Source organism: Lissotriton vulgaris, chromosome 1_1 (genome assembly GCF_964263255.1).
Source record: "Lissotriton vulgaris chromosome 1_1, aLisVul1.2, whole genome shotgun sequence".
Classification (NCBI taxonomy): Eukaryota; Metazoa; Chordata; class Amphibia; order Caudata; family Salamandridae; genus Lissotriton; species Lissotriton vulgaris.
Window position 1 is genome coordinate 90007635 of NC_141685.1, and position 18471 is coordinate 90026105.

General features: G+C 42.4%; 1 protein-coding gene across 1 annotated transcript in view; it reads right to left on the reverse strand.

Moving 5' to 3' along the window:
• Positions 1 to 242: 242 nt before the first annotated feature.
• Positions 243 to 18471, reverse strand: part of LOC147737505 (uncharacterized) — a 34324-nt gene continuing 16095 nt past the window's right edge. The window contains exon 2 of the mRNA XM_086935182.1: positions 243 to 3180. Coding sequence (XP_086791308.1) covers positions 890 to 2296 — 1407 coding nt within the window. The 5' untranslated portion in view covers positions 2297 to 3180 and the 3' untranslated portion in view covers positions 243 to 889. The remainder of the gene's footprint in view (positions 3181 to 18471) is intronic.

Sequence of the window (18471 nt, forward strand, 5' to 3'; positions counted from 1 at the left end):
TGTGTGCAGGCAGAATCGTATTCATCCCTACACTTTTACAAGTAGCATGAACAGGAACTCTTGGATGTTTTTCTTTGTAACTCTTCACCGCCAAATAAAAACCGCCAGTGTTTCTTTTCTTTTATTCCACATTGTGCTAGTCTCCCAGTGGATTTCCTGTTATATCACATTGTTTTTTTCAATGTGTACCGAAGTGAACAATCACTGGGAACAGACACTTTTATTATTCTACAAATCTTTGGTTTTCTTCTTTTCATCTAGTCGAGTCTTTATTCATCTGGTATTTGAATATCCCACATAATTATACATATTTTTCCTGTAATTCCTTCATCTCACAATAACTGCACTCTTCTGCTCCTGTCAATGCCTCAGATGAGTCAAAATTATTGCTATTGTTATTAAGTTCTTTCTGAATTCACTGCATCCCTAGGATTATTTATAATGAAGGTGTGTGTTCGCTGAGGCTCTGTAGGATCAGAAATTGACAAAAGCTCGTCACACTTTTAGTGCAATTGTACGGTTTACCCCAGGTGTGTTCACAATTGACAAAATCACTTCTGACATTCATTGCAATGCTCTTTTTTACTCTGTGTATGTTAGTTGATGTATTTGTAGGTTTTATAAGTGACATAAGATATTCACACATTCACTGCACCTGAAAGGATTTTTCTCTGTGTGCATTAACTGATGAATCCTTAATGCGAAAGATTTCCTAAAGGTACTTCTACACTCACTACAGTTGTATGGTATTTACAGAGTGAGAGCAAGCTGATGTCTACATAGGCTTGATAATTGACTACATTTCTTCACACATTCATTGCACTTGAAGGCTTTTCTTCTGCGTGTGTTTGCTGATGCCTGTTTAGGATTGATAATGGACTTCAGCTTTTCAAGCATTCATGGCATTTAAAAGATTTGTTTCCCCTTTGTGAGCTCGCTGATGATTTCTTAATGCTGAAGAGTAAGTAAAACTACTGCCACATTCACTGCAATTGTATGGTTTTTCCCCTGTGTGTATTCGCTGATGTGTCCGGAGGTTTGATTGTACGCTAAAATTACTCCCGCATTCATTGCAATGGTAGGGTTTTTCCCCTGTGTGTTTTCTCTGATGTGTATGGAGGTTTGATTGTGACCTAAAACTACTTCCACATTCACTGCAATTGTATGGTTTTTCCCCAGTGTGTATTCGTTGATGTCTCCGGAGGTCTGTTAAGTGACTGAAGCTCTTTACACATTCACTGCACTGGTATGGTTTTTCCCCTGTGTGTATTCTCTGATGTGTGTGGAGCTGTGAAATGTGATTGAAGCTCTTTACACATTCCTTGCAATGGTATGGTTTTTCCCCTGTGTGGGTTCGCTGATGTATTTGGAGTTCTTGTAACCGACAGAAGCTCTTCACACATTCACTGCAATGGTATGGTTTTTCCCCTGTGTGTGTTCGCTGATGTGTGTGGAGGTTTGATAATTGACTGAAGCTCTTCACACATTCACTGCAATGGTATGGTTTTTCCCCTGTGTGTGTTCGCTGATGTGATTGGAGTTTTGCTAACGTACTGAAACTCTTCACACATTCACTGCAATGGTATGGTTTTTCCCCTGTGTGCATTCTCTGATGTGTGCGGAGGTGGGATAATTGACTGAAGCTCTTCACACATTCCTTGCAATGATATGTTTTTTCCCCTGTGTGTGTTCGCTGATGTGTTTGGAGTTTTGCTAACGTACTGAAACTCTTCACACATTCACTGCAATAGTATGGTTTTCCCCCTGTGTGTAATCTCTGATGTGTGTGGAGCTGTGAAATTTGATTGAAGCTCTTTACACATTCCTTACAATGGTATGGTTTTTCCCCTGTGTGTATTCTATGATGTCTATGGAGGCTTGATAATTGACTGAAGCTCTTCACACATTCACTGCAATGGTATGGTTTTTCCCCTGTGTGTGTTCGCTGATGTGTTTGGAGGTCTGCTAACCGACAGAAGCTCTTCACACATTCACTGCAATGGTATGGTTTTTCCCCTGTGTGTATTCTCTGATGTGTGTGGAGGTTTGAAATTTGACTGAAGCTCTTTACACATTCCTTGCAATGGTATGGTTTTTCCCCTGTGTGTGTTCGCTGATGTGTTTGGAGGTCAGTTAACAGACTGAAGCTCTTTATACATTCATTGCAATGGTATGGTTTTTCCCCTGTTTGTATTCGCTGATGCTCTTTTATGGTTTCTAATTGGCTAAAGTTCTTGACATATTCAGTGGAATTGCACGATTTTTCTCCTGACCGTGTTTCCTGAAGGGTCAGCATAGTTAATAAACCACTTGCGTTATTTTCACATTCCCTGTATGTGTGTGATATTTCCGATTTAACAATAAAATACAAGACTCACTAAATACCTGCCACATTCATAATATCAGTAAGGCTTCCTTGTGGGTGATTGCATCTTTAGAATGGATAATGGCTTCACATGCTTGCGGGTAAAGCTTAATCTTTGTTCCGGTAGGTGTAAATTGGGACAATACTCTGTACTTCAGAGAGCAGATCTCCGCTTTCCTTTAGCCTTCAGTTGTTAGGCTCCACTTCGTTGTGCTTTTCCCTGGTGCCTGTGGTTTGGCTAGAAAGAGTTTGCAATACACCTAGAGCACTGAATGCTGGTCTGTTACTAGTTTTGATAGTGAAGCACTGCTCTAGCCATATCATGATGGTGAAGTGACTCGTAATGTGTACAGCTACTCCAAAGAGTGTCCCGGGGCAAAGCACAGGTCTGAAAAGAAAGTAAATCCGGTTGTTTCAAACATGGACAAAAAGCCAAGTTTCCAACATTTTTTAAACATTATCACGATACTAACAGCTCAAAGCTGAAGAGGGAGTTTGTTCCAAGCTATGGATCCCAAATAGACACTAGACCTTCCTCCAACTCTCATACCGGCCTCATGATCAAAGCTGATCTGCAGGTGGTTTATCAGTTTTGTTGTCTTGGTTTTGTTGAGGTCATTTCTTTGTCTTGGGGTGTCGAGGTGCAGAGCTCAGACTCGTATTCACTGAATTGCCTTTGACTGCTTCTTCCTGGATCTGTCCTCTGCCTCTGATTTCACTGATGTTTTTGGAGCTCCTTATTTTTGATAATTTTTGCAGGTTTGATGTGTTATCTTCATTATTCATAATCACTCCATGCATTTAAGACTTATTTTCTGTTGGATGTAAAGAAATGCAATATTACTAAATGCAAACGTAAAGAATGTGAATACACAATATTTAACCAGCTGTAGAAGACATCTCTTCTCTACCATATTTGAAATTTAGTAAGGAACATTTTACCATACATGGATATTTCATTAAAACTGTGGTTGAACATGTCACATTGTATTTACTTCTGAAAAGGCAGTGATTTACCAATATTCACTGAGTAACTTACTAAAGAAAGGGCAGTCACAGAGCACTAGTGCTACAGGTACAGTTTTAGGTAGATATACATGGACAAGATTTCATTTAAACAGAACAGATTGTGGAAAAAGAGAGGAATCAGGAAGCGCTGCCGTTAATTCAGTTTCAGGAAGTATCTACCAAAGGTGGCTCTTTAGGAAGTGTATAACAAAGGTAACTCTGCAGGAAATATTTAACCAAGGTAACTCTTCAGGAAGTATATAACAAAGGTAACTCTTTAGGAAGTGTATAACAAAGGTAACTCTTCAGGAAGTATACATGACAAAGGTAGCTCTTTAGGAAGTATACATGACAAAGGTAACTCCAGACACCTTTTTCCACAATGCTTTCCTGTTCATACTGGATCAGCTCAAATGTCAACTCCTGCCTTTACCTGGCAGCTTATTAATTGTCTTTCTATAAGTGCGACGGTCCTCATGATCGCCGTACTCGCGGTTGTGGTCCAACTGCCACCATCCAGGCGGACTGTCCGCTGTATTATGAGTGTGGTGGTGAGAAACACCCCGAATATGTTGGCAGTGCCGATGCCGACATCGCCGATCATATTACGGTCTGCATATCCACCGTCCTTTTCCCTGGCGGGGACCCCGCCATGAAAAGGATAAAGGACATGCAGGTAAGGGGGCCCTCACAGGGCCCCGGCCGATTCTGCTCCTGGGGTTGCATGCGGGGGGCACATGTTGTGCCACCCCATGGAATTGCGCCCTTGTTCCTGCACAGTGTGGCATGCATGACATGGTCCAGGAACGTGCTGCAGGCACTCTTAAGGTGGTTATATGCTGTTTAGGTTCTCCAATGAGCCTAATACAGCCGCCGCGATACCGCTGCTGCACCGCCCACCCACCCTGGATTGAGGTCATAATCCGGCGGCGGGCTCTCAATGGGCTTGGCAGTCTGCCTGGTACCTCCGCTGTGGTAGTCCCATTGGAAGACCGCCACACTCGTAATAAGCCCCTAAGTCCCCTTCAACACATTTACAGCCCTCCTGGCTCAAGCATTTCTGGATCCTAGTAACCTAGAAGATTGGAGCATTATCCTGAGTTGAGGTGGATTTTCTATCAGCGTAATATATATCCATCTCCCTTAAACTAGTGCCTGATTCTGAACTGAATGACAACTTACAAAAGTGAGGTGCAGATTTATGAGTTCTGGCGCATCTCTGCAAATCAGCAGGGATGCGCCAGAACTGATGTGTCACGCAATTCCCTCCTTGCTGCACCACTAAATGCGGCGCACCATGGTGCAAGGAAGGGCAGATGCGTGACGCATCTTGTGGTGTACGGGCGGCGCATTGCTGGAGTAGCGTCGCAAGTGCGACGCAACTCCTGCAATGTACAGAGGCCACCCATACATAACGTGGTGCGTCACTCCTTACGCCTGCTTCAAGCAGGCGTAAGGATTTGACGCAGCAGCCTCGTAAAACTGACTCAGTGAAATCTTGTAGATTTCACTGCGTCAGTTTTACGGGGCTTTCCTACGAGGGAACGCCCACCCTGCGACAGAACGCCCACATGAAACCTGACGCAGGTTCCATGTGTCGCAGGGCTTTACAAAGTGACGCATCTGCCTAGATGCGTCACGTTGTAAATAGGTCGTAGGGATGCGCCACGTTTCTGTGCCGTTGCGTGACACAACGGCGGTGTAAACGTGGTGCAAGTCTGACATAAATCTGCCCCTAAGACTTTAGTTCTTCCTAAACTAGTTTGTAATATCTTAATATGTATGTCCACATCTCTTCCTTGACTCCACCAGTGGAATACTGTAAATGTGATGTCATTTAGAATGTTATCATTGGATTCATCACAGTTGGTCTTGGGGTGAGCACCTAGCCAGGCGCTCCTGGTGGGGCTTTCATCCTCTCTGTAACTGCATGTAACTTATGCTAATAAATCTACCTGAAATCTACCTTCAGTCTGAACCCAAGTTACTACATTTATTCTGGCGACAAGTTGGTCTTAAGAACCTGCATCTACCTACTTCAATTGGATACATCTGGATCTACCTATCTGCACTGCTGTGAACCAACTGTCAAGTAATCAGCCCCACCAGTGACCTCAGCACCGGTCGCCCTCATCGTTCTTCAATTTGGTTCCTGTCAACAAGACACTCTACAACCATAACTACAGCAGTGAATTTGGCAAAGGTAAAATAAAAGTCCCTTTTCATTAATTTCGAACTTTCTGAAAGAAATTAATAGAAGCTTTCAAAGCCATGACTAACCCCAAAGCACTAGAAGAAATGTGTGCAGACTTCACCTGTTAAGGGTTAAGTTAAGATCCTGTTGTATTTCAATCAGCAGCTCCTTCCAGGGTTTTTTTAAAAATTGAATGAGGGGTATTAGAATGGGCCCGACTTTATGTTGCGCACACAGATTTGGCAAACAAACATTAAATCATGTAATTTATTATTCAACGATATAAGTCATTTAATCCTTATAGAGAATCTTTAACTGAAATATCAAGCATCAAACAGATGTGTGCATATTAATATTTGTTTTTGTTTTTCAACATTTACAAGATATTTGACTTATTGTTGTCTGTCTGTCTGAAGGCCAGGATGCTACTTTGTGACTCAACAGGGCTTTGGTAGAGCGGGAGGAGGTGTCTGATGTCCACAGGTGAAGTCTCAATTCTCCATTCCCATATTTCTTTTATCCAGGTTTACCTCATTCCATGTGCTTCAGCTCCCTAATCCCCTCGGTCTGTGTACTCACTCGACAGGGTTCATTGTTAGCTGTGGCAGGGTACACACTTGAAGCATGCACACAGCAGATGTATGATAATGGCCTGATAGTGAAGAGGCCATGGTTGGCAGTACGGAGCTCACAAGCTTCATTTCAGAAGCTCACCTGGGAGGTCCTAACTGAGGAGGTGAACACTTTTTTTGGGCTGTCTGTGTCCAGTTTATCAACGCTCAGGGTTTAGTTTCAAGTCAAGAGATAGTGCAGGATTAGAATAATTGTAATGTCATACATTCCAACAAATGCCTTTACCACGTATGCCTTTACCACGAAACACCTTTACCACACAAGTCTTTACCATGCATATGCCTTGACCACGTAACACCTTTACCATGCAAGTCTTTACCATGCATATGCCTTAACCACGCATAATGATTTACAACAATGGCCCCGCGATAAACTACCTCAAAACTGCTTCATTCAAAGGACGATCATCCGCACTCTCACTCTGTGTCCCACGAAGACGACACACCATTGTCCAAGCACTCACTACTGTTTTATTAATTCTATAATGCAGCAACACTCAACACACAATGCCTACGCGCTTCGACTCACGCCTTCAACCGTGCAACCCAGTGTACGACAACCACAGTGTTTTTAAAACAAACATCACTACACATTTAAGGTCTCCAACGCGGCTGTCCTCTAATCATCTATAAACAGGTTACGACATTTGGAATGAGTGTCGTCTCTCTGAGCAAAACCAATTTGACGTGTGAACGTCTTGAAGAATATATTCAAACTTCAAAAAATCATGATTTCCATCGTAATTTATTCCATGTTTCTTCACAGGAAATTGTATGTATCATGTAGCTGATTGCTAGTTTAACATCCTTAAATTTCCCAAGATTTTCAAAAAGACCATTGAGAGTTCACCCAATGCATTTCGGACTTTTAAAGTCCTTCGTCAGGGGTAGTCTGAAAATAATGTAGAAAAAATATATGTAGGATCTTTTCAAGTGTCTGTTGCATTCATAAAAGTACTTAATTAGGTAAGTAGATCCAGTAGACGTTGGTATTCTTAAGTAGGTATTTATTGGTTAAAGTTGGTAATAAGGAAGGTAAGAAGGAGGCCCCACCGGGAGCAGCATCCAGCTGCTCAGCCCACTCAATCAAACTGACTACACATTCAAACCATGCACACAGGAACATTCCAACGACATCACACACCCAGGCTGAGCAGCAGGGAAAGAGATGATCAGGATATAACACATCTCCCTCTTTTAAAACAATGAAAACAAAAAAGAGAAAGTGAAACTAAATACAGTATGTCCTGATGATGACAAAATCAGGATTTCAAATAAGTAGTCAACATAAGAAAATGAATGACTGTAAATAATATCATGAAATAGCAATATATCATAACATAACAATTGTTGCATAAAAGATGAAGAAAGGACTAATATCTTTTCGCACAAAACCAGAGAGGAATCACATAACAACCAACCATCCCCCATCTCAAACAAAAACCCAAAATATCACCAAACATGGCAGTTGGCCAGACTGTCACGAAAAGCAATAATAAGGGAATCAAACTAGACAAAATGGCGTCACAATAGAATAACAAATTTAGGACGTAGGAGTTACCACGCTATTCAAAAACACACTTAAATAAGGTATAAAGAACAAAGCGCATAACACCTAGTGCATGGGGTACATGGCTACCTAACGATTCTCTATAACTGAACACCTCTAACTGAATAGAGCACTTGCGTGGTTCAGGAAAATAAAACATGAATAAACAGAAATGAGGACTCAACCTCATATAATTTGATCTCAAACAAATGGAGCACCTCAAACCATGAGCACTTATGTGGCTCCGCAACAAATCCAAAAATACACACTAGCATTGAACTCCTCAAAGTTCAACAAAATACATACTAGCATTGAACTCCTCAAAGTTCAAGAAAATACACACCAACATTGAACTCCTCAAAGTTCAGCAATAAATGTAGACTCTGCACGACTAATCGCAGTAAAGTGTGAACTCCTCTATTTAAAATAGAGCACTATTAAATAAGTGGTTCATCAAAAATCAGCATCAATGAATATCAACAACTTAATGAACACCTCAAATTAATTGAGCACAAATGTGGTTCATTTCCATAAATAAATTCTAACATTGCCACAACTCAGCATAGTAAAACCTGACCATTAAAATCGACCTCATAAGCAAACAGTATAAATAAATTAATTCATCAATCTCAGCACATAACAGTTCCATGTAGTAAAAGTAGATAAGTAAATCACTCAGAACACAAATAAACTAATTCATCAATTTCAGCACATAACAGATCCATAAATCACTCAGAACACAACATGTACATCAATATATATATAAATAGCGACTGATGAAAAATAAGAAACTAAAATAATAAAAGTAGTCACCGTTGTCATGCTAGACGTTGTGAATTGTGAGACTTGAATAAATAAACAGTACCTTGTCTCTTGAAATATAAACGAAAAACATCCCAGAGAGTTGCAGGGTATAAAAACAACATAGCGTGCCAGTCGCTGTGACACGATGATCAACACGATGGCAGACACCCAGAAAGGAAAAGCTTTATGTCAGAAACGCTGTAGGAATGAAAACGCTCGATCCAGGACGACATCAGCGCATTAAGTGTCTTTCACATCGGAAAACGCCTGATAAATGACGACAGCACGCAGAAAACATCACGCTGTCATGTCTTCGCCTGAGGGCTCACGGCAAAAATGTGCTTGAAGAAAGCCGGTGACTCATAGGCTGACATCACGGAAGTGAAGGCGGTGACTCATAGGCTGACATCACGGAAGTCGAACGCGAGGAGAGCTCACTTCGCCAACTCCTCGAAACCCTCAGAAGACGTCATCAAACTGATTGAAGAAGGGAAAGGGCAAGGATCGCTGCAGACCAACTGACAACTCAACCGTCATCCCCAAACAGGACGGTGAGTGTCAGAGTTTTACATGAAAATGCTCCGTTAAGTTGAGCGCGCTGGCACCCAATTATCCCTTAAACACTGCTCGCAGCTTGTACACCATATTTGCAGGCAATGAGTTGACAAGACAGCTTTCTTTCCTTAAAAACGCCGCTCATTTGTTTCGCTACAATCCACTTGAAATAGGGCAGTTATCTGTTTATTTTATCTTCAAAGGTTTTAGACAAAATGAAAGCAGCCGCTTCAGACAAATTGCTGAAAGGTTCACATCTTTGCCCTTGAAATATAAATAGTCATTTTAAATTGCTGAAAGGTTCACATCTTTGCCCTTGAAATATAAATAGTCATTTTAAGTTGGGCTCTGAACATCGCAGCACGAAAGATAAATACATTTTCCACTGTTTCACTCTGACGCCAGTCATAACTTGAAATTTTGACGCTCTTGTAAATAAATCTGCCATTATAAAATTCAAATAAGCTACACAAAGTCCAACGCTTGAAACATACCTTTATATATGTTTCCTGTAGGCTGTCAGATGTGACATGACACCGGTGGGGCATCAAAAGCGTTGCTTGTCTTCTTTTAAAAGCTTTACTTCTCCTCTCTGTAGTTCCATGTTTCAAATGTAATTTCTGCACACGTAGTTCTTTCTCGCTCGTCGCCATTGTTGCATTCAAAAAAGTACTTAATTAGGTAAGTAGATCCAGTAGACGTTGGTATTCTTAAGTAGGTATTTATTGGTTAAAGTTGGTAATAAGGAAGGTAAGAAGGAGGCCCCACCGGGAGCAGCATCCAGCTGCTCAGCCCACTCAATAAAACTGACTACACATTCAAACCATGCACACAGGAACATTCCAATGACATCACACACCCAGGCTGAGCAGCAGGGAAAGAGATGATCAGGATATAACAGTGTCACATTGCACAAACACATTTACAGAATAAAATAAATCACATGCTGCAAAATCATTACTGATTCAACCATAATTGTATCAAAAACCATAAGTAAAATTACACAAAACGAGTAGCATAAAACCAAAATATCAAGCACTATGAAGAGGAAGATAAGTTGATAGTCCCTAGAAATCCTGATCAGATATAAACCATGAATGTATCACGTTTACCCGAGGTGTAAGAAATGAATATTAGAAAGTGCAAGTAGCTCGAGGTTGGAATGAAAAACGAAAACATGATAGGCAGTGTGCGAAAATCGTAATTACCAAGTGAGATAATGTGTCAAAGTAAAGTGTGTCGAAAATAGTACCAAGTTAAAGAAAGAGCGTGAGCCCAGATAAATCAAGCCGGATATACCGTGTGGAGAAGTGCGGTCGGTTAAAAGAATGTGCTAGCGGCGAGTGGACCAAACTTACTTGGAGGTTCAGAAACGAACAGCGTGTCAACGCCGTTCAGCTATCTTTGCACCAAAGCGTGTGTTCGTGAAAAAGAAATAGTGAAGGGGGAAAGTGAACTAGAAATGTAAACATAGAAAGAGGACACATATGGTGGTGGCCATCTTGTAACAGTGTATTTGGAAGATGAAAGGCAAATAGTGAAACTGAATGGATTAATACTGCCCAGTAATGTACCAGTAAATGAAAAAAGTAGATAAAATGTAGACAGTATGTAAGAAACAGATATCAAGAAATACAGATAATTCATGACTTCATAGGTAACACAAAAATTCCATCCGATCAAGGTTTTGACGATTGCAGAAATTTTATCCAGTAATTTTCCCTTTGCAAGATAAAGTTAGTATTGTCTCTGTCATCGCGCTTAGGCACCACTTCAACGGCAGAAAATCGTAATTGACTGATGTTGTGTCTAAGTTCTTTAAAGTGAGCTGCTACAGAAGATTTAAGGTTTTGAGTCCAGATGTTGCTTTTGTGTTCATTAATACGTGTCTTTAACTTGCGAGAAGTTTTCCCTGTGTATATCAATCCACAAGGTCATTTGATGATGTACACCAGATTTTCGGTATCACATGTGGCATTGAGTTTGTAAATGTAAATTGATACTTGTATAGCGCACTACTCACCCGCAAGGGTCTCAAGGCGCTTGTACGAATACCGCTGTGGAACCCATCCTGGCTTTCCCTGTGAGGCGTCCACTCCCGGGCACCCCAAGGTGGATGCCAGGCATCTTTGGCGTTGGGGGGGCCGTTGTGGAGATTAAGCAAGCTATTGCCCAGAGTTGCAGAGTGGGACTCCATGATTGGAATAGGCACCGAGGCGGGGATTATTAGGTCCGTGGAATTTTGAGCCCAAGACCCGCCGAGGCAGGGAATTGAACCCTGGTCCTGGGCTAGACCTCTGCATCAGGGTCTCCACACTAATCATTGAGCCACACTTCTCCACTTTCAGCTTGATGTCGGTGCCTTTCATGGGGTGTTTCAAGATTGACCCTCTGATAAGGTTGTTACAATTTTGACAGTTAAAACAAGGTTGATTGCCTTTGTAGATGGTGGAGGTTACTTGTTTCGGTTTGGTGATAATTTCTTTTAGGTTGTGACCTCTTTTGTAGGCAAATAATGGTGGACCTTGAAAAATGTGCTTGAAATCAGGTTCAGTACCTAGGATTGACCAATGTTTGAGTATAGATGTCTTATATGATCTCGGATTGACTGAATATTTCGATACAACCACAGGTCTTTTGCTGGTGTCTCTGATTTTAAAAGTCAATGCCTCCTGTCGACTCAATTTATCACAACGTTCTTTGGCATTTTTAAGAGTGGTTTGCGGATAACCTCTTTGTTCAAACCGTCTGATCATAGTGGTTGCCTGTTCTTCAAACTTGGTAGTTTCAGATACTATTCGTTTGCTGTGGTAGGTGGTATTTCAAAGCCATCTGGTGAAAAGATTTGTAATGCAGAGTGTTATTCTTATCAGTGGATTTTCTGTGTAGGTCAGTTTCCAGATGATAGTTTCTTGGTTGACCTCATGGGTGAATTGAATGCGATCATTAATATGATTCAGTTGTAGTAGTGCATTGTTCAAAGATTCATGGTCTCCTTGCCACAAGACAAAGATGTCATCAATGTACCTTCAGAAAATCCTGGCATGTGTCTTCCAAGAATTGAGGTTCAGTATATTGTTTTCTTCAAAATATTTTATGAAGGCATTGGCGTAGACCGGCGCGGCACAGCTGCCCATAGAAGTACCGGACAACTGTACAAAGTGCTGACCCTCCCATTGGAAATAGCTTTGCTCTAATCATCTATTACAGGTTTTGTGATATACTTCTCCAATTCCCCTTGTAATTCCTCATTTCGCCCACATTTTCACACAGAAATGTTGGCAGTTTTCAGTGTTAAAGTATATATATGCTCTGCATTTCCAGATTTCATATTTACGTGGGGAAGATAACTGCTTTTACCGGCCCCATCCGAACTAAAGAGATTATACGTAATAAGGGTTACACGCTGGCTGACCTCCAGACTGCCCTTGGGCTTGTCTTTATGGCTGCTCCACCTTCAAGTCTCTGTGGTTCGCAAGTAACCTTCCCCAACGGACAGGGCTCTTAACGCCTTAACATCTCAGCGGGATGGTGTACTTGCTTGCAGCACCTACAGGAGATCACCATATCTAATTAATTTGGCCAAACTTTATGACAAGGCCCAGAACACAAGCAAAGGTAATGCGCTGGGCAGCTTCCCCTACTTAGCTGTGTTCACATTCGGTCCTGTTAAGCAGTGCCATGCTCCCCGATGGAACTTCCTGCCACTAACGGGCTGATAATCATTTCCAACTCGAAAGCAGATGTATTTCACGAATAGAACAATATCCAACGAGTCTTTACTCTTTCATACAGCATCCCTCTCGCAAATAACATTTGTTCTCCAGCAAGGCTAGGTGACAGCAGTAGCCAGTGTGTCAGGGGCTCTAGTCCAAGAAAGAAATTCCCTCTTTGACCCATGTTAAACTGTGAAATACAGCAATAATTAGGAGTTCAGTGGGCCCTGGTGCCACTGCACCTGCTGCGCAATTGGAAGCTATGCCTCTAGTTTGAAAGTAGGAATGGAGGAAAAACAATCCGTGTTTGGGATAAATGTGATTGTGAATACATCGAAAATTGCGGGTGTGCTAATGTCATTTAATGTGTTTTTTAATTTGTAAGGCAGGCTTGGGGAATACCTAATTAAAAGAGGCTTTCTATCTTCTACGGCCGAAAAGGGTGTACCTACCAGAAATACACATACAAAGGTTTGCACAGGTCCACAAACACACACACAAAATATGAACACACAGATAAGAGTGGGCGTAGTTGGCGGAGTACCACTACACCGAATTCTGTGGAATTGATAAAAAACTCAGTGAATTCTGCTCCGCAACTCCATTCCGTCTCACCACAATTAAGAAAACAGAATCCTCACATACCCTTGGGAAAACGACAAGTAACATTATTACATGCTAAAATATATATAATCATCTCACAAAAGTGAAAACGAAAATACAGCAAGCAGTGAGAGAAGTGATGATTTTGGGGTCCAAGCAGAATCCTTGAACACAAATAGCACACAATGCTGAAATGATTTGGTGGTGGTCCCATCCTCCTAGGACCACCCTAAGCACAGGTATAGGCAAAAATACAATCCCAACCAAAGGCCCTGAAAAGCATTATGGGACGAAATTCTAAAGTGCAGTGAATATTATAGTATCCAATATCAAAACCCTCCTCAGGGGGCAGGCTCTCAGGCTCAGTTGAGAGCTAATACAATAATATTCACTAAACTCTAGAATCCTGCCCCTTAATGCCCCGCTTTCAGCAAGCAAGAGCATTTTTTTTCTGTTCTCGCTTGCTAGAAGTGGAACACAGTTTGCTGTGGCTTGGCTGGAGCGGTATAGCTCCCGCCAAGCCACAACAAACAGCTATGTCCCAGGGGTGGGCACCCCGGGAAATAGCAGGAGTCTGGCCTGGGGTGCCCAGGGCCATTATTGGCTGCAGGTTCTTCATATTTCCCCCAGGGCTGCAGAGGGGGCATATGTCCCCTGCAATACATTTAACAAAAAAGAGGTGGCAGTCCCTGGGGTTGCAGAGGGGTCTGTGTGGCCCCCACACATCAATTAAAATTAGAGCCCTTGAGTGGTGGTCCCTGGGTCTCCGGGAAGACCACGCTGGCCCCCCCTTCCAAATTGACAAAAGGCTCAGGGAGGTGGCAGGGGTTCTGTGTGGCCCCCGCATTATTTAAAATTAAATTCCTGAGAAGGTGGCAGCCCCCAGGGTGGAGGAAGGGGGGTCCGCGCAACCCACGCTTTGTGTAAAGAGAAAGCCCCACGGAGGTGGTGGACACCGGGGCAGGTGGGGAGTCAAGGAGCCTCCGGGGAGGTGATGGTTCCTGGGCAGTGGGGGAGGCTGTACAGGGCTCGACAAATCCACTCGGCCGCTCGCATTTGAGAGGGAGAATTGATTAGGACGAGCTATTTTCAGGTCCTACTCGCCCTTTCTGACGAGTAGGAAGACAAACTAAACTTTGTACTCTGTCTTTGAAAACGGAGCAGAAGTGACAAGATAACAAGATTTAAAGGCATTTTTATTGCTCACAAAGGGAATGAGCAATAAAGATGCCTTTAAATCTTATTATCTTGTCACTTTTGCTCTGTTTTCAGAGACGGAGGTGAAGTAGGTTACAGTCAGGTCGATGGGATTTCCCAAGGTACTAGACCTGCAGGACTAGTACAATTTTTCGGATTTTTCAAGCCCTGCTGTGCGAGCCTCCCCCACTTTCATTTTTAAAGAAGCCCCGGGTAGGTGATGGCCCCTGGGGCAATATTCAGCTTCATGGAGGGGACCTGTGTTCCCCTCACTCTATTATTTTTAGAAATGCCCTCAGGACCTGGCCCACCTGGGGCCAACACAGGAGACCACGCTTTGTTTAACAACAAAAAATTCGGCAGGGTCCACGGATCCTGCTGAAATTATTTTTTTTAATGCTTTTTAGGTCATGCGAGGTCCTTGTGGGACTCCCTTGAAGAGACCATGGGGGTCAGGGTGTTTCTACCCGACACCATTTTCTTTTTTTTAATGTTTTTTTCTGTGACTTGCATCAAGCAGAGTCACAAGATGGCTTCCAACACTTCCTGGTTTGAAGTGTTGGTAGCCAATCAGATCACAGTACGAGATTGGGAGGTGTTGGGGGTCCTCTGTGTCCCTAAGGTATTTCTTTAAATAACTCTGGAACTACTGTACATATTCAAAGAAATCACTAAAAGGCACTTCCCAGAATCAATATCCATTTTCCTGCCAAATCTGGTGTCATTCTGTTAAGCAGGTCAGGGCTGTAGCCATGTCTAAATTTCCTATGGAAATTAACACAGGGAAAAAGCGTTTTGGGACCCCCCCTTTTTTCTAAGCCCCCGCTTGACAGATCACCCCGAAAAAAGACAGCAGCTAAAGTGAGTTGCAAACTACTTTTAAAAATTTCACGAGGATAAATGACACCAAAGTTATTGGCAAATGAAAAAACGTTCTTCCTATGTAAACTACATCCTAACTAGAACTACCTATTGGCAGCCGCCTGTAGGTGATATATACACACACACCTGATATATATACTTGGCATTTTGTTGTAAAGGCATGCAGGGAAAAGGCATGCGTGGTAAATGGTGCATTGTAAATGCTATTTCCCTCTATGTCCAGTTTATCAAGGCCTGGGGTTTAGTATCACATCAAGAGATAGCGCAGGATTAGACTAATTAAGACCCCAATTGGACTCATAGCGTCATGGTACTCAAAGGGACATGAACCTAAACTGAGTCAATGCCGTCTACGGAGTCCACTTCAATGGGCCTTTGCTACCAGTATCGTGAAAGCTCAGTAGCACTTACACTTCTTTTAGTGCTGAGGCACTTTTGGTATTTGGTTCACCACAGAACGAAAGGCCTGACTAGTCCAGTTGAAACTTCATCACCTTTGTACATTGACAGGGGTTCTTTTAAGAGCATAATAATGTGGTGGACGCCCACATTCGATTTTGATGGCAATCCACCAAATGTTTACAAAGGTGGAGTTTATTTCTGAAAAACACACTGGGAGTTTTTTCACGGGTAGTGAGGATCATTATTTTCTTTTATGTCCATCGCTACCAGGTTTTACCTGGAGGTGACTAAAAAAAACAAGCATTTGCAATGCAATAGGTCTCGCATTTTCAAGAGTTAGAGCTATGGGCATTGCAAATAGCAAAGTATTTTACCTAACTATAAAATGTGAGGTTTGTTTTTATTATGTGTTTTTAAAAATATTACATGTAAACTTGAGCGTATTTAAGGTAAAATAAAAAGTAAATGTTAAATGAAAATAGAATCAAAAGGTATTTAACTATTAAGCACATGTAAGAAAAGGAAAACAGTCAAAAGTGAACATATTATAATATGTTATCAGATGATGCTGTGCCAGTTACTTTGTCTTTAACGACCGCTGTTCTTCCTGTAAGATAGCATTTGTGACCGGGTGGTAGGCTTGAAAAGCTCTTTGAGGCGAGCCCGGCAGGATGAAACAAAAGCATGGCTGCTAACTTCAATATTAAGTGGTGTGTGCAGAAAAGGAAGGCGTGGCCGCTACTACGAAATAATGTGAAAAAGTGAATGAGAGGTGTGGCACACACAAGTCACCACATGTTAAACATACATACAATTGGTATATGCATGTATACATACTCAAATGTACATAATAAAATTAAACGAAAGAAAACATGTATGCACTCTACTAATCTATTATAGCATACCGGGAGGGCAAGGGTGATAAAGCGGGCAGTCCTGTTCAGAAAACTGCTGGCCGGTGACTGCCTGCCTGCATTCTTCTGTGTACCTGCTTCTACCTGGGTGTGAGGTGCCTGTTCTGCAGCACTACACACACACATCTGTGTTGCACTGTTTATTCCGCGTTCAACATTACGTCGTTTGCGTTTTACTGGTATTATGACCTTCTCTCCTGCACAACACTTCTTTTAGCAAACAAAATCCTAGGTGAGAGAAAGGGAGCAGGAGAGCAAGCCCTCTCACAGGGGCAGGGGAAGTAAACAAAAGAAGACAAACATCTGCACCCAATACACTTGCTGCGTCCTCAGTAGGCACATAATATGGTGTTACTTTCACTATTAGATTAGTTTTATACCAGTTTTGAACTGCACAGTGTTCTTCCCTTTTAAGGCGCTGCCTCGCATCTAAATCAGTCCTAAATCAGTTTTTTTAAAAACTGCATCGTTTTGCACATATCTTATAAAAATGTTTGTTCTGCATATGTACTGTGTACCAGCAGTAGAGGGCAGGAGGGCAGGATACCAACATGTAGCTTTCGCGGTAAACTGGAAGCAACCGGCAGCGGCGTGAGGAAGGAGCTACAATCCTAACCATGCCACACCACAACACGCAGCGACAAATAGAATGCTGTCCGTTCACAAGCTGGTAAATGGAAGCAGCTGACGTATGCACATGTCCTGTCCGGGCGCGTGCACATCTCCTGTACCCCTTCCAAAAAGAAATTGACGACAATAGATCTCGCCAAGTGAGCAGCAAATGCGCTGCATCGCTAGGCGAGACCTAAAAAGGACAGTACATCACCCACCCTAAATAAGGTGGGCAGTGTAATGCCCCTCCTTTGATGACACCTACTCTGTTGGCTGTCAGAGGAAGCTTGAAACCCTTAAGGTCTGCCGTCCAGGCAGTTTATTCGTTTGTGTTTGCAAAGGATTACCCTAACTCTAAATCAGGTCATAAAAGTCTAGGGGACTGTGCTCTTGTTTGGATAACACCCAGGATTCCAGCCCGGCCCCTGCACGGGCACAGTTCTTTTAGCCTTCCGGGAGGAGCTTCAAATGAGTCAAGATGATGACCTCCAGGCCGGCCTCAACCTTCTAGATCCGACGGCCACTTTAGAAACTGTTGAACAATTACTTCTCGTTTTGAATGTCCTTCGGTGGGAGGCACCAAGGGCAGCTCTACAATCGTTCTGCTTCTTCCGCGAGGGTGTTCCAACACTGTTGTTCTTCTGCCTGCTTGTTCTACTGCTACTGCTCTGGCAATATTTTATGGAGGAACCCAAAGGATATGATAGCTCATCCTTTCTCTTTAAACCAGATGTGGCACCACTGAGGGGTTAGTTCACTCCTTTGGTCTGAAAGTATTATCCTTTGCTGATGACACACAGCTGTTCCTTAGGCTAAACAGGAATTCTGACAATTCCATCAGCCGTCTGAGGGTGTGCTTGACAGTCATTTACTTCCTGATGACTATCAAATGTATAAATATGAATAGAGTTAACACGGAAGTTCTTCTTATTGCTAGAGGACTCTCAACAGGAAAGCCAGAGCTTTGTCCCACACCAGTTGAGCCTGAATAGGTTAAAAACATTGGAAGTACATTTAACAGCGATGTCTGATTTCTTC